The 25,337-nt window shown below is 43.6% G+C and overlaps 2 protein-coding genes across 6 annotated transcripts; both read right to left on the bottom strand.

The window, feature by feature from the left end:
* Positions 1–117: 117 nt before the first annotated feature.
* On the bottom strand, positions 118–3,044 carry PTAC13 (plastid transcriptionally active 13). The gene is made up of 4 exons (XM_088971148.1): positions 2,219–3,044; positions 1,446–1,624; positions 608–968; positions 118–430 (listed from the first exon to the last, which is right to left on the bottom strand). Exons 1-4 carry the CDS (start codon positions 2,633–2,635, stop codon positions 347–349), a joined length of 1,041 nt encoding a protein of 346 aa, XP_088827274.1. The 5' UTR covers positions 2,636–3,044; the 3' UTR covers positions 118–346.
* Positions 3,045–7,778: 4,734 nt separating this feature from the next.
* On the bottom strand, positions 7,779–10,198 carry LOC148868846 (fructose-1,6-bisphosphatase, chloroplastic-like). 5 transcript variants are annotated; one of them, XM_088972064.1, is made up of 4 exons: positions 9,679–10,198; positions 9,094–9,321; positions 8,228–8,734; positions 7,779–8,022 (listed from the first exon to the last, which is right to left on the bottom strand). In XM_088972064.1, exons 1-2 carry the CDS (start codon positions 10,108–10,110, stop codon positions 9,157–9,159), a joined length of 597 nt encoding a protein of 198 aa, XP_088828190.1. In that variant the 5' UTR covers positions 10,111–10,198; the 3' UTR covers positions 7,779–8,022; positions 8,228–8,734; positions 9,094–9,156. The 5 variants fall into 5 exon arrangements, with proteins under 5 accessions (XP_088828190.1, XP_088828191.1, XP_088828192.1 ...); XM_088972065.1 differs by having other exon boundaries at positions 9,094–9,340; positions 9,463–10,196; XM_088972066.1 differs by having other exon boundaries at positions 9,463–10,196.
* Positions 10,199–25,337: the final 15,139 nt, after the last annotated feature.

Genomic DNA, 25,337 nt, shown 5'->3' with positions numbered 1-25,337 from the left:
AGTCTATAAATGCCTAACACCTTCTGAAACCTCCTGGCTAACCTATCAAAAAATGAAAGGAAGAAAAAAGAGAAAAGAACATTACCACTTTCCTTTTCTGTATTGTATGCTTGAGTCTTTCACAAACAAGTGTTCAATTGTTCATTGTGAAATTTCCCACATTCCAAATGGAGCATGGAGTCCTACATTCATAGTGATGTCTTTTTGCTAACAATAGTAACTTGGTTTGCATGCATTTATTTTTGATTGATTTATAATAATTCACTATACATTCAATGGCTCATATGTTTTGGAACATATTGTGAAAAAGAAAGAATTGGATTTTCTGGAATGAGCAACTCTGTCATTATGTTGTCTGTGCTACAACAATCTGATTGACATCTAATTCTACCAAGCTTTCTTTTCCAAACAGCATGAACCCAACAGTTGCCTGCAAGGATACAATGATGCATCATTCTTAATCTCAGGCTCTTGAAAAGATAATATTATAACACCATAAGTTGTTAAGTTTATTAAAGCACCTGCAGATCATTTTAGATATAATTTGCAATAACATTTTCTCAAAGTAGCCCTTCATTACAAGACCGTAGTATGTAATAAGGCATACCTTTCCTGTTTCGCTGTCCAAATTTTTAAGGCTTCCAGTAAACTCTGCAAAAGGCCCAGACACTACTTGAACACGAGAACCTGGTGTAATCAACTTATCATTATCTACTGTCAATGAGCTACTTGCAATAGGCTCTGAACTTTTCTTTGTCCGCCTTTTAGGCTTCACACCTTCCATGGATCCTATAGCATCTTTGCCATTTGAATGAGAGAGAATATCTAGATCTCCCTCATTGAAGACTCCTCCTTGTTGTTCTTCTTCAAATGCTTGATCAGTCTTTTCCTGCTCTTCTTTTGCTTGTTGGAAGATTGCTTCCATGTCATCCATTGACACTGGCTTGGGCCTATTGATCTGCCGTTTTCTGTGTTTTGAAGAATGGTTTCACATTATCAATAAAAAATGGTCTCGCATTAGAGCAATAAATATCCATTATATAAAATGCACATGAAAATGAGATTAGCAGGGACTTCAAGAATTGGTAAAATGATGAAATAAAATCTTCACCATGCTAACTCATCGAGATACATTTCAAATTGAATAGATTCCTATTGTTGATTTGCTCCTTTCCCAAGAGATTTGGTTATGCCATTAGTCTTCAGTTCAGAAGAAGGGAAAAATTAATGTCTTTTCTCATTTCCAATAACTTTTAAGATGAGTTTCAGGGTTTTAACTTTTAATGCCTCACAAAGCGCAGAAACTCTTTCTTTTTGTTTTAAATGTAAGAGTTCAATGTCAAGTAAGTGCAATACATCTATTAGAACGAAAACTTAATGGTTAGACTATGAGATAATTTAAAGCAAACACTATTTTTCAGGTTGCAAAATCAGTGGTTCCTTACGTATTACCAACTTTTGATCCAACAAAGCCACCAACTCCATCACACTCTCTGATGAAATCATGTATCTCCTTGTTCAGTACACATCTTAAGAAGACACAACCGGGAAAGAGGGGCTTTGGCTTGACCGAGTAGGAGCCATTCTTTAACTTCCTTTTCACCTTAACTGAAGGAGCATATACCTAAAAAGAGACAGCAAAGGATTTGGTAAGAACCTTTTGCTACGCATACAAGAAATTTCCCAATAATGAATCCTTCACCTTCTGAAGTGCATTGAGCATAAACAAGCATACTATCAGTCTTAAAAATGCTTATAGTATAGTCACTTAGGTTTAAATATCATAGTTTTCTACCAAGTAATATATAGAAGCAATTCCCAAGAACAAAACCAAGATGAGGAAATGAACAGATAGGAAAGCTTTAAGAAGAAAGGTCCAACTAAACAACCATGAATAGAATTACAGATTAGGAAGAGAAGATGGGGAAGCTATCTATGTAATTGCAATTGCAGCTAAATCTGACAACAGAAATCGCTTGATTTGAGGTTGATATTAGAAAGCTAGTTCCGACAAGCAAAACCATGATGCAATCCGCATCAACCAAGAGGCTTATAAGCACAAGTTTAACAAATCCTAGCTGAAAATGGATATGAATACCAACATACACACACGCATACCATTGTCAAAAGAATTCGCGTCAAAACCAATAAAAAAAGGATCTAAAATTTAAGATCTCCAAGACCATGAGAACTGAGAAGAGATTAAAAGCTAAATTACCTTGAAATCAATGTCCGGAAAATTTCTGGCGAGGGAGCGAGCTAGTCTTTCCGCAGTCTCCTGACCAGTAACCCTAGAAACCCGAACAACCCACCATTGAGGACCCAAGAGAGCGAGGTTGTCGAGGTTGAGCTCTTCGGTCCAAGAAGCGTACCTCTTCTTGGGCTTCTTCAACAGCCTCTCCTCAACCTCTTCTCTCCAATTGGTGGATTTGCTCTGTCTCCGCTCGTTCCTCAATTGCCTCCTCTCCCTCGCCGTCAACTGTCCACCGTTACCGGACTCGAGATTTGCGGATACCACAGCACAACATTTTCTTATCTGAATGCGAATGGAGGGAGGAGAAAACGACAGGGAGGGAAAGGAACACAAAGAGCGAAAGGGATGGCAAGGACTCCATAGCAGAAGCCCTTGCTTCATCTTCAGCTGTCAAGACTCAAGAGTACAACGAAAACTTAAAAGAAGAGCAGATGAATTGGTTGCAGGATTAAAACGAACAACTGATGGACATAATTGGACCCGACTTTTCGGATAATGGCCAAAGTTCAGAATTTTGAAGTGCCGGGACCGGGAGAAAGAAAAAAACAAAATTTGAAATGCCAGCCTAACAGGTAATTAGTTAATTACAATTTACAAGAACCAGGAAAATAATCACAAGTAGGTCTATAAGTTTATTTTGCTTACCTTTTGTTGACCTGTTACTCTATCAGCTTTTACTATTTACTAATGTTTTACCTTCATCACAACCACTGAAGGGTTTTTATACTGTCACATTCTGAAAAACTAAATATTATGAACTGAGGATATCGGTAGGAAATGGCAACGGGGCGGGTTTTGTAAGTTCAAATCCTTTCGTTATATATGAAAATGCATTTGCATTTATTTTCTTATTATTTTTGTTATATATAAGTAATAAATAAGTAAAATAATATAAATAAATAATAAAATTTTTAATTATTTGATTAAGGTATATAAAAAATATATAAACTATTAATTATTTTTTATATAAAATTCAAAATATTATTAAATTCAAAACCTAATACATAAAGTTTATATGCTTTCCAACCACATGTGGGTCATGAAGCCTTTAAGAGCTATAGAATCCCAAAATCCGTCCCTACCCTAAAACTTGTTCTTCAAACATAGAAACCTGCCCCATTGGGGAGGGTAGGAAAATTTTGTTTGATTATTCGGACCCCATTTTTTTCAGCATAAAGTGGAAGGAAAATATTCAGAATATATATTTTTGCCATTTTTTTTAAAAGGAATAGTTGAGGCTCAAATTTGATTAGGCTCAATTTGAGTTTGAACCTTGGGGTAAGATTGATTAATTATTTGAGCTCGAGTTCAATTAATAAAAAAGTTTTACTTGAAAGCTTGCAAGCTTGACTCGATTAACACATACATACATACATAAATACATGCATACATATATTATAAAATATATTTTTATTTTCTATATGATATAAGAATATACTATATATTATAAAAAAATTATATATAATATACAAAAATATTTATTTTTGAGCTTTCAAGTCCAACTTGAACTTATTGAATATTTAATCAAACTAAGCTCGAGCCAAAAAATATAGTTTGAATTGAACTCCAGTTTGGATTTGAACCTAGTAATATTTTAGTCAAATCAAGTCAAGACATGCCAAAGTTTGGCTTGGCTCAACTTGATTGCATCCCTTTTTACCCCACTCCAACCAAACAGTTAGGATCAAAATGGATCATTCCAATTCTAATTCCAAACCCTACTCCAGTGAATCAAATGGACCTTAACAGGTGTGGAAAAAGTTTTTTATGGGGACAGAAATAGTTAGGATAAAAGACTTCAACAGACTTAAACTTTCTCTAAGACTTAAATATACATTATGAACTGACCCCACTGGACTTAAACTTGCCGCGACGTCACATGTGCTCATAAAAAATTTTAAAATCCTATTTTGCCCTCCTATACTCCTTAATAGACAAGACTTGCTCATAACTCAAATAGTTTTTGGGTGAAAGCATCTTTCTTGAATCACAGACTTCAAGCTAAAAATTATTAGAAAAGTAATATTTCTACATCAATAATAAAAAATAATATAATAAAAAATCACAATAAATAAGAATAAATAAGTATGAATTGGAATACTTTAGTACCTTGTTTGATTACCTGAGTGGGTGAGTTTTATAATTCATGATTTTAATCTACACTCAGAGCAAACGATATACAAGAATTGAAGATCACAAAAACCTTCGCTCATTGTTATTGGCCAAAGAAGAAAAGAATATTGAAGGTAAAGGCTCAGCTTTTTATGTACAATTGATTTGGGATGGGAAGATTGATTGAACCTTAGGTAGATCAAAGACGTTCCTAGGCTCGGTTTGGAAAGAGTACAAATGCAAATATGTGCAGCGTAAATACATTACTCCTTCCAAACTCAGCCGTACCTAACCAAGAAGACGCTACAGCTGTTTCACTTTGATTTGCCAATTAACAGTTGTATTTTGACCAAACCCTATATTGTCATGTTTAAGTATCCTTTGTGAGATTCTTTTTGCTCTTTTGGTTTAGCAAGCAAAATAGAGTATTGTACACATGGGTTTGATTTTTGTTTTGTTATTTTTGAAAATTTGAAAGGAAATAAAGGGCAGAAGAGTCATAAGATATGTTTAAGTACTCTTGAAAAAACCCAAGGTATATCTAAGTCAATTTTCAGGGTTATGTTTAAGTATTTTATCCAAATAATTATTGGAGTATTTGAGTCTAAAAAGTTTTACCTCACAAGTAACAGCTGAAATATTTCAGTTGGATTTCTGGCCCTTTTTCCCTTCCCAGAAAATATAGCTTGAATATATCATGTCGTATGTATTCAGCAAGGACATGGGTGCTCGAAACTTTTGATTTAATGGGTAAATGCGGATAAATAGAATTCACAGTGAAGCAGCCAAACGGATGGTTGCTTTCTGTTCATGATGTTATTTTGCATTTTTTTTGTTTTCTAATGGCCAACAGATATGGTTCATTGTTTCCCCCTGTTGCAAAAAGCTTGTTCGAGCAGAATCAAGTCGATCGGATTGTCTTAACACACCTCCTCAACCTCTGTCCTCTCACAGTGATAAAAGTCATAAAACTGTTATTCCATTGGAAAGTTTTAACCTTCTTAATTCGACTGACAACATGCTTTATGGTTTCGTCTGGAACAGTTAAAGTTAGCCCTTCCAAAAATATAGCCTACTCAATGGATAGGAACCTTTACATTTCATAATTCTTGGCTCCTTGCTATGAGAACAAATCCGAAGAGGCCAGGCAAGAGGAATCATGTAAAAGGAAGAACAGATTTTGATGGTTCTAATGTGCCAATCTGCTTCAAAGTTAAAACCAACGGCGGATAAAATTTCTACCTTTGGACCCAATAGGGAGAGTATCTTTGACATGGATAACTTTAATTTTGGTATTTCTGGTGCACAGATTTATACTTTTTGGGACTGTTGATATTGATCTCGACTGTGAGGGAAATGGCTTTCATTGTCAGCCTGCCTTGGATCAATATACTGACTTGGTTTGAGGATACTATTTTCTTGTCTCATGGTTCTCCTTTTTAACTTGTCTCCAAATGCAGACCTACTGCTATTGCTGGTGCAGATTTCTCCTTTTTGGGATTGTTGATATTGACCTTGACTGTGAGGGAAATGGCTTTCATTGTCAGCCTGCCTTGGATCAATCTACTGACTTGGTTTGAGGATAATATTTTCTTGTCTCATGGTGCTCCTTTTTAACTTGTCTCCAAATGCAGACCTACTACTATTGCTGGTGCAGATTTCTCCTTTTTGGGATTGTTGATATTGATCTCGACTGTGAGGGAAATGGCTTTCATTGTCAGCCTGCCTTGGATCGATCTACTGACTTGGTTTGAGGATACTATTTTCTTGTCCCATTGTTCTCCTTTTTAATTTGTCTTCAAATGGCAGTTCACTTCTCCAGTTAAACAGGGCAAGCTAGTAAAGGAAATTAATAAAAAAGATTGCAAGATGTTCTGAATTTTGTTTCCTTTACTGGCATGTCTGAGTTGATCGGGGGTTGAAAGGAAGAGCATATGTGAACACTTTTTCTAATATAAATTGTAATTCTTTTTCAAGTTTCTTTCCATAAATACATAGTCACAACAAGAACAAAGTTTTTTCTGAACTCTAAACTTTCATCTTATGTGTCAAGTTTTTTTTTTTTTCTTCTTTATGGCATATAGATTTTTTTTTTTGGGGAGATATTATCCAGAACTCATCAGGACTTTTCATATTTATCTTAAACTCACCATGACTTTTCAAAGCCTCTAGAGAGCCCCTGTCATTCAGAGTGATTGTCCAAAACTTACATTCCGCTAGATTCCAGCTAGTGATCATTAATAAAAGTTGTCCACATAAGCATTTAAGTATTTTACATGACCAAACTTCCCCTGAATGGTCATTCGTCCTTATTAAATATTTTTATGGCAAACTTACCCCTAACCCAGGCCTGGGCCACACCAGGCCCAACCGGCACATATTTAAAATATATATTTTAATAAGCTTGATTGACCATTCAGGGGTATTTTGGTCATGTAAAATATTTAAATGCTTCTGTGGACTTCCTGTTAATAATCACTGACAATGACATAATGGAAATCCAACAGAAATGTGAATTACTGTTAATCCATAAACAGTCACGGTGAATTTAAGAGAAACGTGAAAAAGTCATGATAAGTTTTAGATAATATCCCCCTTTTGTTTTTGACATGGCAGATCTGGAGGACGACTTTCAATTGGTTATGCCATCAAGCAAATTTCATTTTCTGGTAATCCATGAATAGGCCGAGATTCTTTAACATCAATACGAATAATTGAATGCGTTAGAATCTTAAATCCTAGTAATGGTTCTATTTCATTTTCCTTTAAACCACTTGCTCCCTGTGCTTAATGGGTGGATCTAGAATTGCTGCTATTGGTTATTCATTTTTGTAGCTGGAGCTAAAAGTTGAAGCAGCTCTTAATTCAAGCAACAGAATCTGTCAACGTGAAGTAGACTCGTTTAACAACTAAGCCAACTCTTAGATCTGGCATACTACCATACATATCTCAACAAATGAAGGTATTGCCTTTCTGTCGCTGTTTTAACAAGAGCAATAAGTCATTCAAGTCAGCTACTTCAGCTTCCCTCCCGCTACCCTCTTCCCTTTCTCACTGCTTCTGTTTCCTGCCATCCCCTGTTTACATTTTAGCAATGCTTATAATAAGGTCTGTGTATACATAATGCTCTGTAAGCCTTATAATATGGAAAATTTTATTTGTAGAATACAATTATTTGTTACTTTTATTTAGTCTAAACTATCATAGAATTTTGTGGTTGTTTGCAAACCAATGATTTGATGTGCGATTGGATTATCGATTTACAAATATAAAAAGGCCATTACCCAATCTTGGGAGGGATGTATTCACATGTATACATTGTATAAACTCATTGGACCTTGTGCTTTTGGTGTTGGGGTTGATTACACAAATCCTGTTATGCCATATCGTCTTGTTCATTGCTTATGAGCACATATGTAGTAAGTAGAAAGCAAAACAATCAATATAAAATTGAGATCAAGAATGGAATAGTGACCAAATGTTAGGCTCTTACAGGTTCAGACCTTTGAACTTAAATTTTTCATATATCTTCAGGAATGCCATTACAATCTTTGTAAAACTGAGATCTTTAGTCTTGTGATTTATCAAGCCAAATACTTCTCCAACTTGTCCACTTCTTCTGGGCTTCCAATGAAAAGTGGAGTGCGCTGGTGAATCTGCAAAGACATATTAAAACATGGATATTTTTCATTTTTTGTTTTCAAGAAGCACAAGGCTCTGCAACTCAATTAAACTCTATTCTTAATTCAAGTGCCTAGTAGTTGCCAAATTGGTTAGTACCTATGAAAAATCAACTTAAGACTTTGAAATGCATTTAGAAAAGGAGAGATTATCCAGCTGAACTGGAAATGGTGTGATTACCTCTTCCGGATGGATATCTAGGATTCTTTGATGCCCATCAGATGCTTTCCCGCCAGCTTGTTCCACTATATAACTCATTGGTGCACATTCATACAAGAGCCTGAGATTACCATTCTTGCTGTTCTTATTCTTTGGGCTCCCATAGATCCCACCATAAAACAACATGCGATGGATTTCACCTACAAGGCAGCCAATATACCGGGCAGAGTAGGGCTTTCTGTTGGAGTTTGGGTCCCTAAGATCATCGATGTACTTCTTCAACTTACTGTCCCAGAGCTCATAATTCCCTTCATTGAAGGAGTAGATCTTACCTGACTTGGGTACCTTGATGTTCTCTTGTGTCAAAACAAACTCCCCGTATAAGGGATCCAAGGTGAATGCAAATACCCCTTTCCCTATGGAGAGAGCGAAGATCACTGAGCTTGAGTACATGCAGTAGCCGGCACCCAATAGGTTGCTTCCTGGTTGACAGACATTAACAATGCACTTCTGTTCCACTTGGTTACGCTGCATCACATCATGCCCAATGTTGAATGATTAAATTTGTCGATCTATATCCATCTGAATTAGTTTTCTTAATCTCTCAGCTTAGGGACATACATTTCTCTATGAAATTGAGGTGAGTTGTTTTGTATGTCATTGGGCGGCAGGGTAGTTTAGTCAGTGGCTCAGCGCTGGTGCACTGCTGCTGACCTCGTGACAAAGTGGGCAATGCTCACAGTTGCAGAGTCAATTTAGATTCACAATTGCTATGTGGAATCTTATTGAGATCTTTAAAGGGTAAGACCAACTCAAAGAAATTTGAATTTTGAAGAGAACCCCTAGCTCTAAAGCTCAATGAAGATTATAAAGAGGGAGAGAGTTACCACAGACTCATTATCGTCAATGTCAACGAGGCACTGATCGTCAGGCCTGTATATACCAAAAATTCATCCGGTGGTTAAGGCAGTGTCTATATTGGCTGATCCATCAATTGGGTCGAAGACGACAATGTAGTTCCCAGAATAAGTTTCTTCCACTGCAACTGGTACATCCTCTTCCTCCGAAGCTATAATCCCTGTCCGCCCACTGGATCTTAGACAGTTACAGAACACCTGCGTATTTGCCAATTAACTGTTTCTTTCATTAGAGTGAGGACAGAGGACAGAGGACAGCATGGACGCGCAAGTAATCAAACCAGAGAAGCAGATTACTCAGTATTATAATTTTTGAATTTAAAGCAAATGTGTGCTTACAGTTGCAGCAGATGTGAGCTCGCCATGGCCTAATTTAAAGCCAGATCGAATTGAACCGGATCCAGACCATCAACGGTTTGGTTTTTGAGTCCGGGGAACCGTATTGTTCAAACGAATGACTCAGATGAATGTGTGTGTAATTTGCTACTTGGTCGCGGGAACAACCAACCTAACAGACATAGTTGGGTTAGCTGCAGCGAGTTAAGGATGACGGACCTCGTTGGAGACGACGTCGAGCTTCTTCTGGTCTTCACCTTGCACATTGACGGTGCCCTGAAGTCCTGTGAGGTTAGTAATGCTGGATCTCTGCAGGAGCGAAGCTATCTGCTTGCACGCCAATGAGATGCTAGAGAGAACGATCGCTAGCTCAGAATCGATGTTCCCAGCCATTTCTTCCTTCAATAGCCAGGTAGTTAGGGTTTCAATCTCGTACGCAGTCCTCGTCGTTGTTGCCCTTGCCGAACATCGGGCTTCAACGGAGACACCACCAGCACCAGGGCCGTCATGAATCTTGTTGTTGTTTGGTGAATATGAGATGAGAGTCTTAGCACGAAGGGCGCACAGTTGGGAAGGAGATAAACGACTTAGAGAAGAGCGAGAACCGGAGAAGAGAAGCCGTGACGTCGTCGTTGGGATTGCTGCAACCATCGTCTCTCACTCTCTCTCTTGCTCCCTGGGGAATGGAATTGGGAATTGGGGATACATGCATTATTGGAAAACTTTATCTCCTTTTGACGTGGATAATGAAGCCACGTCTCTCTCTCTCTTGCTTCGTTGGGATGGGGCCGGCTTGTCTAATGCTAATGTGTTACGTGCATATTTACGTCAATCTCATCTCATGAACTGTAAACCGGCCATTATACTCCTGTCACGTGATAACTTATGCGGTATGCCAAACGAGCATAGGAAGATAAGAGTGAACACGTTCAACTATTTTGGGCCACGGCCTCGCTCCATGCAACTAAGCTCTACAGTGCTATGGCTCTTTTTAGTATAGGGCTCAAATTAATTTCAGTTATTCACATTTTATGCGGTTTATTCATCAATTGCGATGTCTCACATTTTCATTTGTTTATGCTTTTGCTTCATAATCAGTTTTTACATTGTAGCATTTGCCTTAAGCCGACCATAACTTTTAAATTGTAGCATTTGGTGTATGAGAGAGAGAAGGTTATCATCCTTAAAGTTTTTAAAAATTAAAGGGTAAATTAAAATACACATGATTTGCAATTGCCTATGAATTAAATATTAGTCCCACTTTTAATGTTGATGATTTGGCTCTTTATTAATTGGTGTCCACCCGCAGGCCGGAATGACAATTATCGGAAGTTTCTTGTTAAGTGGAAGGGCCAAGTTTATTTATAATTGTACTTTGGATTTAAGGTTTAAAATATTCATACACTCAATACATATTGATGGAGCGCAATCCGGTCGGCCTTAGCTGTCAACGAATTCGTCTTTGAGCTGGAGCGTTGGGGAGCCTGAAACGGGAAAGAAGAGAGCTCCGAGGGGAACCCGGTGTGATAACTCCGAAGTCAAGTCAGTAATCTCTCAAAGGCAAAGTGTAGATCAGATAGCGCAAAGTTCACATACCTTGTTTGTTGGGGGCAGGGGGTTCTTATAATCACTTCGCGCACTCGCTCCGAGGCCCTTGTCAGGTCGGGTATGATTACTCTTGCGTCCGTCAACTCGGTCGTCGTCCATTCTACTGGGATAGAACCGCCACTGCCTAACCGTCTCTCTAACTGGAGATGGCGGTGTCAGGTGGCGATGGCAGGTGGCTGTTTTAGAGTGCGGCCGTCAAGCGTCAGATCCCAAGTCAGTCGGGTGCGGCGCCCTCGGGTACGGACTTCCTCAGTGCTAGGCGTGGTATGACTTGTTTGGTTTTGGTGCCCAGACGGTGATGCGGAGTGGTGAACGAGGCGAAGCCTTGAGTTCGGAGGTATGTATAGGGCGGGCCAGTTCGGCGAGGTGTATCCCGAACTGCTACAAGGTTGGCCAGTTCGGCGAGGTATATCCCGAACTGATAAGGTAGGCCAGTTCGGTGTGTATCCCGAACTGTTTACCGGGTTGGCCAGTTCGGCGAGGTATATCCCGAACTGTAACAAGGTTGGCCAGTTCGGCGATGTGTATTCCGAACTGTTACAAGATTGGCCAGTTCGGCGAGGTGTATCCTGAACTGTTACAAGGTAGGCCAGCTCGGATTACTTTCTGGTTTGGGGCCAAGGGTGAGTTCGGGCCCCCAGTAGGGAGTTCGGTCCGTTGGTGTCCCCTTGGTGTTCGCGCTTTAGGCTTGCTTTTGTGCCGAGCTGTTGTCTTTGCCACGTGTCACATAACTGTGAGGTCGGGCCAAATCTTCCTTCATTACATACGAACAAAGTGTATTGGGTGTTTCAACAATTATGAACTTTTTTTAGTTTTTCTTCAAAATTGATTGAGGAGTTGGTTTTATGCATGTCTACTTCCTGAAACACCCCGAAATCCGAAAACACCTCTTACTTGAAATACTGGAAGCTTGACAATACGATATGATACATCCAATATGATGGGGAATATTATATTGATACTTTGAACCTTATGTTATTTCTATGGATTTCCAACACATTAAAATCCAGAGTTGTAAGAGTAATGTCATCTGATGGAGCGTAATCCGGCCGGTCTTAGTTGTCAACGAACTCGCCTCTGGGCTGGAGCGTCGTGGAGCCTAAAACAGGAAAGACGGGAGAACTCCGGGGGGAACCTGGTGGGATAGCTCCGAAGCTCAAGTCAGTAATCTCTCAAAGGCGAAGTGTAGACCAGATAGCGCAAAGCTCACATACCTTGTTTGTTGGGGGAAGGGGGCTTTTATAATCACTTTGCGCACTTGCTCTGAGGCCCTTGTCACGTCGGGTATGATTACCCTTGCGTCTGTCAATTCGGCCTTGGGACGGAACCGTCACTGCCTAACCGTCTCTCCAACTGGAGATGGCGGTGTTAGGAGGCAGTGGCAGGTGGCCGTTTAGAGTGCGGCCGTCAGGCGTTAGATCCCAAGTCAGTCAGGTGCGGCGCCCTCGGGTAAAGACTTCCTGAGTGTCAGGAATAGTACGATTTGTTTGGTTTTGGTGCCCTGAAGGTGATGTGGTGGAGTGGTGAGCGAGGCGAAGTCTTGAGTTCGGAGGTATGTATAGGGCAGGTTAGTTCGGCGAGGGGTATCCCGAGCTATTGCAGGCTAGTTCGGCGAGGTGCATTCTGAGCTGTTACAAGGCAGTCCTGTTTGGAATACTTTCTGGTTTGGGGCAAGGTGAGTTTGGGCCCCTAGTAGGGAGTTCGGACCGCTGGTTTCTCCCCTTGGTGCTTGCACCTTAGGCTTGCTTTTGTGCCGAGCTGTTGCTTTTGCCACGTGTCGCATAACTGTGAGGTCGGGCCAAATCTTCCTTCATCAATTGCCCCCCACTCCTCGCGCCAAGGGTCTTGCCCTGGTGCGAGTAGTTTTGCGAGGTGGTAGGTGGATTTGTCCTGTTCTTCGAATCTTGACTGTGCGAGTTGCTTTTGCCAGGGTTCTTCGGTTCTGAGAAGGCGGGAAACGTGCCCACTGCTCATAAATGTTGACAGTCGTGACTGTGCGAGTTGCTTTTGTCGCTGGGACGTGACAGCGGGTCATTTAAATTTGAAAAAAGCGCGCCACTGCCGTTCTGAAGGGACATGCACTGGCGGTTTTTGCCAGTTGTAGGGAGACGTGCGGCGCAGTCAGTTTCAGAAAGACGTGCGCCGGTGCGACGTCGGTTTCAAAAGACGTGCACTGACGTTTCGCTCTTTTCGGAAAGACATGCGCCAATCACATTTCGACCTCAGGGGACGTGCGGTCAGCGCGAATGTGGGCCGTCAGATCATCTTTGATCTGCACAGTTGGTTCTTGGTTACTGTAGCTATAAATAGTGGGGGACCCCAGTCGATTTGTCACTCCAAGGTTTTTTGGCTTGTTCCCGTCTCCGAAGCCTTCAAAACTTTCTTCCGGTGAGTACCTTCCTGAATCCACCTATTTTCCTCGATGTCTAGCTTTGATGGCTCAGATGACTCTTCAAGTAGGACTGATGTAGGTTCTACAAACCGAGCCGTATCCCCCGACTTCCATAGTGATCCCGAGATGGAACTTGAGGATGACTATGAACCCGTAGGCCAAGCCGCTTCGGGCAGTTTGGCGTCTACCTCTCGCCGAGGTCGGATGCTAGATAGGTTTGGTCCCTCAACCATGACGCCTGGGGGGCTCCAATCTATACTCATGTCTTACAATCTGCCTGGGGGGGTATACATATTTCATTCCCGCGGGTAGTTTTCCATGGGAACATGGTCTTGATGAAATCGTGATTTTTCGAGAGCAGCTCGCCGCGGGGCTGCGACTGCCTTTCCACCCCCTTTTAGTCGAAGTCATAAACCACTTTGGCGTTACCATTGGCCAGCTTCACCCGAACTCTATTCGGAACCTAGTGGGGACAATCTCCCTTTTCTGCGAGCAGAATTTCCCTTTAGACTTGGAGATATTCTCCTCCATCTTGATGCTTAAGAGACAAGCGGGTTCTCTTCCTGGGGGAAGACGGGCGTATTACCTTTCTCCTCGCCCGGGATTTAAGCTTCTGCATGATCTTCCTAATAAGGTCCCGGCATGGAAGCGGGACTACTTCTACAGTTGTGAGGGATGCGAAGAGAACTCGTGGGTGGCGCCTGTTCCAGGGCATGAAGAGGAGGAAGCGGGTCGCCAAGCGAACTCGTACCGAGCTACCCCCGGATGAGGAGCCTCAAGTTCCAGGCCACACGCCGGCGGATCTACCGAGGGAGCTCAAGGTGACTCCGCCGATGTATGAAACTACCGGGGCGCCTTACGCTGAGACCACTCATACGGGTGCTCCTGCATATTCCAGTGCTCCTACTCACTCTAGGTCCGCTCATACGCGAGTTGGGCCCTCGGGCTCGGGAGCTCAAGGGGAGTTCAGGAGCGTGTTGACGCCGAAGTGTTCCTTTTCCCGAACTGATTCTTTGTCGAATTGATAATATGCCACTGTTTCTTGTCCGGGTTATTATACTTCTGCGACCTGTTTTGCTGCTAAGGCTTTTGAAACGAACTGATTTTTTGCCGAGCTGATAATATGCCCGACTTTTCTTTGCTTGTTTACGCCGATGTTCCTCTTGGCTTTGCATCGTGGCCCATAGGACCTTATAGCGATTTCGTCCACTTCACTTGGCGGTTTATAGGTAGTATCGCCATAAATTCATGATGTTCCATGCTTGAGGTACTTGTTTGCCTTCTAAGGTTTCGAGCTCGTATGCCCCCCCGAGCGCTCTCTTTACTTTGTAGGGCCCTTCCCAGTTTGGTCCAAGTTTGCCCACGCTGGGTTCGGGCACCATAATCTTACGAAGGACCAGGTTGTCGACTCGGAAGCTTCGTTGCTTTACTCTGCCATTGTAGTAGCGAGCTACCTACTGCTAGTAGGCCACTGTTCGGATGTGCGCGAGGTCCCTTACCTCGTCAAGTAGGTCAAGGTTGGTACGTAATTCCTCTCCGTTTGTTCGATCGTTGTATATTTCTAGTCGCAATGTTGGTACTTCGATTTCCGCCGGGATCACTGCTTCAGTGCCGTAGGTGAGGTTGAAGGGAGTTTCTCCCGTGGCGGTTATTTCTGTAGTTCGGTGAGCCCATAAGACACTTGGTAGCTCTTCGGCCCACAATCCCTTAGCTTGATCTAGACGTGCTTTCAGTCCGCACAGGATAGCTCTGTTCATTACTTCTGTCTGACCATTTGCCTGCGGGTGCGCGACTAATGTGAAGTTTCGCCGAATCCCCATGTCCTAGCACCATTCTTGGAACTTGATATCCTCGAACTGCTTTCCATTGTCGAAAATTAGTACCCGAGGTAACCCGAAACGACATACTATGTTCTTCCAAAAGAAGTTCTGTATGTTTCGGGCCGTAACAATTGCCAGTGGTTCAACTTCTATCCACTTCGTGAAGTAATCTACTGCAACAACTAGGAATTTTCTTCCACCTGTTGCTGGCGGAAATGGCCCCAGGAGGTCGATGCCCCATTGTGCAAAGGGCCACGGGCTGGCGAGGTATTTGAGGTCGGAAGCAGGCTGATGGTGGATATTGGCGTGCTTCTAACACTTGTTGCATTTTCTGACGAGCTCGACAGCTTCTGCCTTCATCATTGGCCCGTAATATCCTTGTCGAAGTGCTTTTTGGGCGAGTGCTCTACCCCCCCAAGTGTCTGCCGCACAGACCTTCATGAGTGTCGCGGAGTACGAACTCAGCTTCAGCAGGTTGCAGGAAACGCAAGTAGGGGAGCGTGTAGGACCGTCGGTATAACTGTTCGTCTATTATGACATATTTGGCTGCCGGGCACTGCACCCTCTTGGCCGCATTGCGTTCTGCAGGGAGGGTTCCGTCTATCAAGAAGCTCGCGAGTGGGTTGATCCAGCTCGGTTTTGCTTTGAGGACGGGAGTGACCTCCTCTGCCCCCCCCCCCCCCCCCGAGAATACTAGGCCGAGGTAAATCCTCTATGTACACGGTTCTCATGTTGTTGTGACTTGTGCTGGCTAACCGGGACAGAGTGTCGGCCTCAATGTTCTCTGACCTCAGGATTTGCCTGATGAAGTATGACTAGAAGTTGAGCAGGGCCTCTTTTACTTTCGCCAAATATGTGATCATGGAGAGATCGCGTGCTTCATACTCGCCCGTAACTTGGTTGACCACGAGCTGAGAATCGCTGCAGATGACTAAGTGCTTTGCCTTTACCTTTTGCGCTAGGTTCAGCTCGGCTATCAGTGCTTTATACTCTGTCTCGTTGTTGAATGCCGCGAACTCGAAGCGTAGTGCGTATTCTAATTTTGTGCCGCCCGGGCCGCATAAGACTATTCCAGCCCCACTGCCTTGCTTGTTCGAGGAACCATACACGTGAAGGATCCAGGGCTCCTCATCCCCGTTAGCGTTTCACCTGACCAGGAGAGATGCTACACTGGCTACTACTTCACGGGGTTCAAACTCTATTGGCTCGGGAGCTCTGGGTTCGCCTGAACTGGGGACCTCGGGCTCAACCTATAGGACTTCGTGGCTGAAAATGCACTTGGCGATAAAATCTGCCAAAGCTTGGGCCTTAATTGTGGTCCGTGGTTTGTACTGGAGATCGTACTCACTGAGTTCGATGGCCCACTTCGTCAGCCTACCGGAGACCTCAGGCTTCAGCAAGACTTGTCTTAGGGGTTTGTCGGTTAAGACGACGATGGTGTGAGCTTGGAAGTACGGGCGGAGTTTCCGAGCTGATATCACCAGTGCATAGGCAATTTTTTCTATCTGCGGGTACCTTGTTTCTACTCCCTACAAAATTTTACTAACATAATAGACGGGCCGCTGGACCCGATCTACTTGTTTTACAAATACCGAACTGACCACTTTGTCGCTCGTCGAGAGGTACGATTCTAAGACCTCGCCCTCCTTGGGTCTGGCTAAGGTTGGTACGGTGGCGGGGTAAGTTTTTAGCTCATCGAACGCGAGCTGGCAATCTCGGGTCCATTCGAACCCTTTGCCTTTGATTGCCTTGAAGAAAGGTAGGCAACGGTCTGCCGACGTGGACATGAAGCAGCTCAGAGCGGCTATGCGGCCGTTTAGCCTTTGAACTTCTTTTACTTTCCTAGGAGGTCTCATATCAAGGATGGCCTTTATTTTGTCCGGGTTGGCCTCAATACCGCGCCGATTGACAATGTATCCTAGAAACTTACCCGAGGTGACACCGAAGACACACTTGTTTGGGTTTAGTCTCATGTTATATTGATGCAGGATTTGGAAGACAGAATCCAAGTCTTTTATTAATTCTCGTGAAAACTGTGTTTTGACGACCATGTTGTCTACATAACATTTGATTTTCGTGCCAATCAAAGGCCGAAAAAGTTTATTTACAAGTCTTTGAAAGGTCGCACCAGCATTCTTTAGCCCGAAGGGCATGACCTTGTAATAGTACAGGCCGAACTCGGTAATGAAGCTGGTTTTTTCTTGGTCGGACTAGTCCATCTTGATCTGGTTGTAGCCTGAGTAGGCGTCCAGGAAGCTTAGCAGCTCGTGCCCCGAGGTTGTGTCCACCAGGCAGTCAATTCGGAGCAGGGGGAATCAGTCTTTTGGGCAAGCTCGGTTCAGGTCGGTGTAGACGCACATGTTTCACTTGCCGTTGGCTTTTTTCACCAGCACTGGGTTGGCTACCCAGCTCGGGTAATGAACTTCCCTTATGAAGTCCGCTGCGAAGAGCTTTTTGACTTCTTCGTCGACCGCCCTCCAGCGCTCCGGGGGTAAGTTGTGTTTCTTTTGTCTAATGGGTCTGACTATTGGGTCAGTGTTAAGCTTGTGAGTTATAAGACCAGGGTCAATACCGGGCATATCTGCCACGGACCATGCAAAAATATCTAAAATTTGGAGTAAGAAACTCACTAGTTCAGTTCGCAAAGGCTCGTTGACGAAGGCACCGATTTGTAGTGTTCGCGCCGGATCTGTAGCCGAGGCCGGGACTGCGACTGTTTCCTCAGTGGGCGAAGCTCGTTCCTCGCCCTGCTCTGCAGGTTGCTCTAGTTCGAGATTGTTGGCTACCTTGGTTTTTCCCTTTAGGGCGGCAACATAGCACTTGCGGGACTCAAGTTGGTCGCCCCGCGCTACCCCCACACCATAGCCCGTGGGGAACTTCATTGCCAGGTAATAGGTGGAGACCACCACACGTAGAATATGCGAAATTGGTCGCCCTATTATGGCATTGTATGGGGAGGGGGTTGCGACCACCAGGAAATCGTGGTTGAGTCTTACTGCGCATGGCCATGTGCCGACTTCCACAGGTACTGTTATTTTTCCCAAGGGCCTGACTTCCTCTCCGCTGAAGCCTACCAGAGGAGTGTGAGCGGGTTTCAAATCGCTTTTCTGCAACTGCAATTGGTCGAACACCGATTTGAATAGGATGTCCGCCGAACTACCTGAGTCCACCAGGTAGTGAACACCTCGCACGTCATCTTCTGTAAAAAAGATCGGTTCTTCCTTCTTCGGCCTCTTGGGAGGGTTCTTCTCCTCTCGGGCTGCTTTGCAAAATGACGTCCTTGCTGTCGCCGAAGTGCATCCTGCCATCACCTAACTGCCCACTATCACATGGATGGTACCCCGGTCTGGCCTTTCTTCTGGGGGAGGTCGCTGCAAGGCTTCGGTCGGTCTGTTGCTCGGCTCGGGGACATCCTTCCCGTGTTCCCCTTGCCGACCTGCTTTATTACTATTGTCATAATGTACAAAATTTCTTAAGTACCCGCGATGGATGAGTCCTTCTATCTCGTCGCGGAGATTATTACATTGCTCGATGCTATGACCGTGATCTTTATGAAAACTACAATATAAATTTTCGTTCCTCTCGTTGGGGTTGCTCTTCAGGCGAGGTGGCCACTTTACGTAAGGGGCGTCCTTGATCGTCATCAGGATCTCGGTCCGCCTTGTGTTCAATGGCGTGTAATCCGTTCGAACTGCTAAGGGGGCTCGGGACGGCTGGCTTGGCTTCGCCTCTCGGTTCTGGCCTCTTCTGTCGCTGGGGTTGGAGGCTCGCCTTCTCTTTTTCTTTTTTCAACCCCGCCTTCATTTCTCTGGTTTATCTCTTCCTCTGTTCTCATAAACTTGTCCGCGAGCTTGAGGAAGTCGGCCACGGTTGTTGGCTGGCTGGCCACCATGTGCCACTTGAACTCTTTGTGCGTCACCCCTCTTTTGGCCGCTGCGAGCTGTACCGCAGGGTCTAACCGAGAGATCTGCAAGCATGCCTCATTGAACCGTCTGATGTAGCTCCGGATGGGTTCTCCCTCTCTTTGGATTACCCTGAAGATATTTTCCTCGGTTCTGGGACACCTTTTGCAGGTAACAAAGTGCGCAGTGAAGATCTGCACGAACTGGGGCCAGCTTCTTATTGACCCGGAAGCTAGGTTCTGGTACTAGGTGCGGACCACCCCTCTGAAGGTGGCGGTGAAGGCCACACACATGCACGACTCACTTGCCCTAGCGATGTGCATTTGCGACTGAAACGCATCGACGTGGTCGTTGGGGTCAAAGGACCCATCATACTTGTCCAGAGAAGGGAGTTTGAAATCTCTAGGCAAGGGGACTGCCAAAAGTTCTGTTGAAAGGGGGGAAGGAACTGAGAGAATGGGGACGGTTTTTACCTCGCCCGAGCTCGTTTCTTCCTTGCCTCTGAGCTTGGGTAGCATGCGGGTAGCAGTTCGGCGACTTCACCGGTGCCTTCTTTGAGTGGGCCTGGTGCTGGTGCTGCTTGCCTCCGTGTTACCGAGCTCGATGGGCCCGGAATGCTGGCCTGCTGCTAAGGCGTTGAAGCGGTTCTCCGTGAGTGGGAACTCGGGCTTGGAGGGCCGAGGTGACTTTGTTGGCGAGGTTCTTGACCCACTCGCGGGCTGCGAGGCGGGGGTGATCTTTCTTTGCTTTCAGCCCGGGGATGAGGCTTGGATATTAGGGGGGTTCTGTGGTCGGGAAGCCTCTCCTTGGTGAGGTCGTCCACTTTGAGGGGAGGCCTTGACTGGCTTTGAAACAGGGTGCTGGGGTGGAAGCAGTGGTTGGTTCAAGGGTAGCTGAGGGAACTGTTGTTGATAATGGTGTTGGGAGAGGTGGTGCAACACCTGGTGTTGCTGGAGTTGGTGCTGCTGGAATTGCTGCATTTGGGCCTGCATTGCCCGCATGCATTGCATGAGGTCATCTAATTGGTTTTGGTGGGCTGCTAGTGGGACAGCAGTTGGTTCCGCGAAGTTCGTTTTGATGGGGGGTGGAAGGGGAATGTTCAGCGAGGGAGTGTTCAAAGGTGCCACCGCCTGTGGCACATTCAGACTTGGGATCCCATCCACTGAAAGGGGGATGGTGAACTGCCCAATGCACACTGTCGGAACATGAAGTTGTTCTCCGGTAGTGGCTGTTTCGGTTCCACGTCCAGCACTGTTGGAGGAGGCCATTTCGGTGTTGGAGTGGGTGTTGGAGTTTTTGAAAGAAGGGTAGGTAAAAGAGATTTAGAGGGAGGCTTTTGGAAGCTTTCCCACAGACGGCGCCAATTGATGGAGCGCAAACCAGCCGGTCTTAGCTGTCAACGAACTCGCCTCTGGGCTGGAGCATCGGGGAGCCTGAAATGGGAAAGATGGGAGAACTCCGGGGGGAACCCGGTGGGATAGCTCCGAAGCTCAAGTCAGTAATCTCTCAAAGGCGAAGTGTAGACCAGATAATGCAAAGTTCACATACCTTGTTTGTTGGGGGCAGGGGGCTTTTATAATCACTTCGCGCACTTGCTCCGAGGCCCTTTTCAGGTCGGGTATGATTACCCTTGCGTCTGTCAATTCAACCGTCGTCCTTTTTGTTGGGACGGAACCGTCACTGCCTAACCGTCTCTCCAACTGGAGATGGCGGTGTCAGGAGGCGGTGGTAGGTGGCCGTTTAGAGTGCGGCCGTCAGGCGTCAAATCCCAAGTCAGTCAAGTGCGGCGCCCTCGGGTAATGACTTCCTGAGTGTCAGGCATAGTACGGTTTGTTTGATTTTGGTGCCCTGAAGGTGATGTGGTGGAGTGATGAGCGAGGCGAAGTCTTGAGTTCGGAGGTATGTATAGGGCAGGTCAGTTCGGCGAGGGGTATCCCGAGCTGTTGTAGGCCAGTTCGGCGAGGTACATCCCGAACTGTTACAAGGTAGGCCAGTTCGGCGAGGTGTATCCCGAGCTGTTACAAGGCAGGTCAGTTCGGCGAGGGGTATCCCGAGCTGTTACAAGGCAGGCCAGTTCAGATTACTTTCTGGTTTGGGGTAAGGTGAGTTCAGGCCCCTAGTAGGGAGTTCGAACCGTTGGTTTCTCCCCTTGGTGCTTGCGCCTTAGGCTTGCTTTTGTGCCGAGCTGTTGCTTTTGCCACGTATCGCATAACTGTGAGGTCGGGCCAAATCTTCCTTCATCACCATCCTTACACTCGATAGAGTGGAACTCTTTCAATCTGGGGAGATGTGATGGAGAAAAGGAACAGACTAAGAAAAAGATCTAATCTCAAGACTATGGGTCGAAGCCCGTGCATTGGGTCCATTTCAACAGTTATGGGCTTATGGCCCACTAAAATTGGGCCCCTATAAATTCTCGATCTCAATCAAAGATTTGAGGTTCATGCGAATTCTATCAATTAAATATTTAATTTGACATCATATCCATAAAAAATTGAAAAGATATATTAAATTTTGGTAAATTGTTGAAACTTCCCTCAAGTTTGATAATTGCAATCATTTTCTTGAATTTTTTGACATACTTGTAAGTAAATTCCTTCCGATAGAATCTTCTAAAAAAAGTCATAAAAGTGTCTAAAATACCCATACAGTTACTTTTAATAAAAATATTTATTATTCATGTATTGCTTTTTTTTTATATTATAGAAACCAACCTTAATAGTAATCGCATAGGTATTTTAGATATTTCATGCTTTTATTTTGAAAATTCTAATAGAAAGGATCTACTTACAACTATAGTAAAAAGTTTAAGGGAGATTTCAACAATAGTCAGACACTTAAGGGGAGGTTTCAGCAATTTACCTTTAAATTTTTTTTTCTGGTTTAGTTACATCCTTTTATGAAGGTAATTATATTTTAAATCACAAAGAGGATTGAATACTCATCAATGTATACTTTTGTAAATTAAGACTATTTTGAGATGATGAATGAATTGAATGAAGTTTGTGACTCCAACTTATGAAGGTGCTAACTCCATCTATAATAACTGACAACTCTTAGAGGAACCTAATGGTGTTGATTCCATTAGGACCTATCTGTGTTTACTGCGATTAGTTGGGCTCTTTGTTGAATATTATTCTATTAAATCTTTGCCTTAAGATTCCAGGTTGGTTTACTTTCTTTCTTTTTATTTTCTTTTATTGTTCTACACTTGTGTAATTTGGATCATCTCTTCAACTATTTCATGCCTCTCACGTCCCATCTATCTTTCGCATCTATTCCTTTGCGTTTTTGTCCGTCGCTAAATTTCTGCAATCTTCTAAGTACAACAACCATTCACACCATTTTGCCTTACTTTCTCGAACCCACGCGCCATTTGAAGTCCTTTTCACCCTATTTTCAATTTCTGGTATAGTGATTGTTAAGTTTTTTTAAGTTCTATCCAGCAAAATTATCGAATAAGTCAAGGTTAAACATCAACCAGCAAATTGAGAGAACAAATCCAGTGAACCCATCGATTTAGGGTGAGCGTATACCCACCAACAGTAGGCGTGCACGTGACCTATTTGAATGAAGCCACTTCTGTTAATGTTTATGTTGTTTAGTTTTCCTCTTAAGCGGGTGAATACGGTTCACCCTGTCAAAAAAAGACAACAGGTATTTGACACACTGACACGTGGTTAAGGGCAAAACCAAACAGAGCATTTGGCAGGGTAGAAGTCAGTATCCAGCGCGAGACCAATGGTGTAATTACGCACGGTGGGTTGGGATGACCACCCACCCACGGCCGGATCACATCCTAACTGTCCGCATCCATCTCCCTTTAATTGACCTCAAGTACAAGTAGGGCATGATTTTCCCAAGATAAGGGGCCAGATTTTTCATTTTCTCCAAACCCTCTTTTTCTCTAACTTTTTGGCAATCTCGTCCAAGCTCCTTGGGCCGTGTCCGCCTTCTTTGCTATATCCTCATTAACTTAACTATTGGAATCCCCACATCGGATTATCATCCAGAGCCTCTGATATTCCCTTCCTCGCAAGTACTCGGCCCCTTCCGACCTCAGCCAACCTCAAGCAGACTTCACCAGTCCTCGTCTGCAGTACATCCTGCGCTCCTCAAACCCTCTGCCTCAATAGTCCACGGATCCCTCTAGGCCCTCGGACTCGGTGCCCCTTGGGTGCTCTTGAAAGGGGAAATACATCGGAGGAGCCTAAGATGTGGTGAGCTTGCACGAGCAAGGGAAGCTCTAGCCGCTCTTGCAAGGAATCCTGGCCGATTACTCTGGTAGCCCACGTGACGGTTGCACAGGGATCATTAGTTTGTTATTATTTTGATTTCGTGGAGTTGAGAAATTAATACCCGAAACCACTGGCGTTTATCAGTTTGTGTATAATGGCCCTTATCATTTGATGATGTAATTTCAACTTTCAGCAGAATAAAATCATCTTGTCTCTGTGTACAATTTTCAAGAAGTTGATGAAGAAAGAACATTCTTTCTTTCTTTGTTTCTTGTTAATGGAATCAGATACATCATTTCCCCTGCTGAAAAATGGATCATTAGTTTGTTTCTTCCCCTTGTGTAGAAAGAATTAATTCTGTTATTCCATGGTGGAGGTGGAGACTATTCTTAGAAGATACTTGCAAGCAAAATCTTTGCAGTTTGAAGATTCAAATAGTAACTTCGTTCTCTCAAACGAACAGATGCTCATCACCGGTTATTTATTACCACCAGTTGATTCTTGCCACGCCGGAGTTCAGTTGTATTCGGAATCGCCGGTGGCCTCTTGATCTAGGGCTAGGAGTCTATTGAAAAAATAGGGGAAGGGGAATTCGAATGATTCAAAATGAGAATTTTAAATCATTTTTGTCTTTTTCTGACTGGGTGAACCATATTCACCCGGTTAACGGGAAGACAACATTAACAGAATGTCTTTATTCAAACAGGTGACGTGCACATCTCTAGTGCTCACTTCAGCGACCTAATTAGCAACTTTTAGGGCTATCCCAATGTAATGGTTTAGGCTCAGTTTGGAAGGGGTATAAATACAAATATATAGAGTGCAAAATCATATATTTTATATATATTTACATCGTATATATTTGTATTTGTAATTTTTTTAAATGAGTCTTAATTCCTTATTATAGTAACCTACCCCTTTCCTTTGCTCCTTACCAACAGCAAGTTTTACCGGGTTTCCATCTTCAGTTTTCAATAGACTGAAGTTCCTCAATACTGGTAGCACTGTACCAATAATACTCATTGAAATCAAAAACTAATTTGGACTTAAGTTCCCTTTTCAAAAGCTTAGGAAAGGAACATATTTCAGTACCATGGCCGTAGAAGGGTAATTTACTCAATATCTCATCTTTATTCTCATCCTTTCTCCAAAAACAGTTGAGGCCCAGGTCCCCTAAATCAACATCAGCTACAAAGCTTTTGCAAACATCAGCTAATGGGCCAATAACTAGTGCAGCGGCAGAGGTCTCCTGTAACTGACTTTTCAATTTCTAATACTGTAACCTTGGAGAAACCAGGTTGGTCTTGGCCTCGGGGTTTATAGGAATGGTTGCAGAGTGTTTTTCTTATTTTTGTTTTTATTGGATAAAAAAATGGAAAAAGGTAAAATACAGAGTACCCTATATTTTGAATGGGCATTTTGATAAATTTAACCTTACCATGAGACCTGCTAAGAGAGAGGGAGCGGAGCGTTGGAATCTAAAAGTATTGGGTAGGTTGTCGAGACTCGGAAGTGAGAGCTCAGGACATAAGTGTCATCATTCCCAAAATCAAGGTTTTTAAAATCGAACCTGATTTTCAAGTTCCGTTTTTTGGTCTAACGGTCCGACTTTTGAATTGAACAAATCGTCCGAACACTCGAGTCAGCGGTTTGTTGACTAAATCAATGGTTTTTGGTCAAAAGATGGTTTTGGGGTAAAATGAAACAGATCAGGTGACCGGTTTTTTGTTTTTCCAATCTGGCCTTCCAGTCTAATCTGGTATTGAAAACATTGTCCAAAATATAGGGTAATTCCTTGTAATTTACCCTATGATTTTCAAAACTGGACCGGACCTGATGGCCGAACCGGAAAAACCAGGAACCGGTCACTTGATCAGTTCCATTTTCTGCCTGAACTGCTTTTTTCCCCAAAACAGTT

This window comes from Nelumbo lutea, chromosome 2 (genome assembly GCF_056320005.1).
Source record: "Nelumbo lutea isolate HS-2025 chromosome 2, American lotus-T2T, whole genome shotgun sequence".
Taxonomy (NCBI): Eukaryota; Viridiplantae; Streptophyta; class Magnoliopsida; order Proteales; family Nelumbonaceae; genus Nelumbo; species Nelumbo lutea.
This window is presented reverse-complemented; position numbering and strand designations above follow the sequence as displayed.

Excerpts from the sequence above, each read along its gene's own strand:
- PTAC13 (XM_088971148.1), bottom strand. The coding sequence starts at position 2,635 with ATGAAGCAAGGGCTTCTGCTATGGAGTCCTTGCCATCCCTTTCGCTCT. Across the intron at positions 969-1,445 it reads GGATCAAAAGTTGGTAATAC|AAAACGGCAGATCAATAGGC; the intron begins GTAAGGAACCAC and ends TTCAAAACACAG. Across the intron at positions 431-607 it reads TGGACAGCGAAACAGGAAAG|GCAACTGTTGGGTTCATGCT; the intron begins GTATGCCTTATT and ends GTATCCTTGCAG.
- LOC148868846 (XM_088972064.1), bottom strand. The coding sequence starts at position 10,110 with ATGGTTGCAGCAATCCCAACGACGACGTCACGGCTTCTCTTCTCCGGT. Across the intron at positions 9,322-9,678 it reads TCGACGTCGTCTCCAACGAG|GTGTTCTGTAACTGTCTAAG; the intron begins GTCCGTCATCCT and ends GCAAATACGCAG.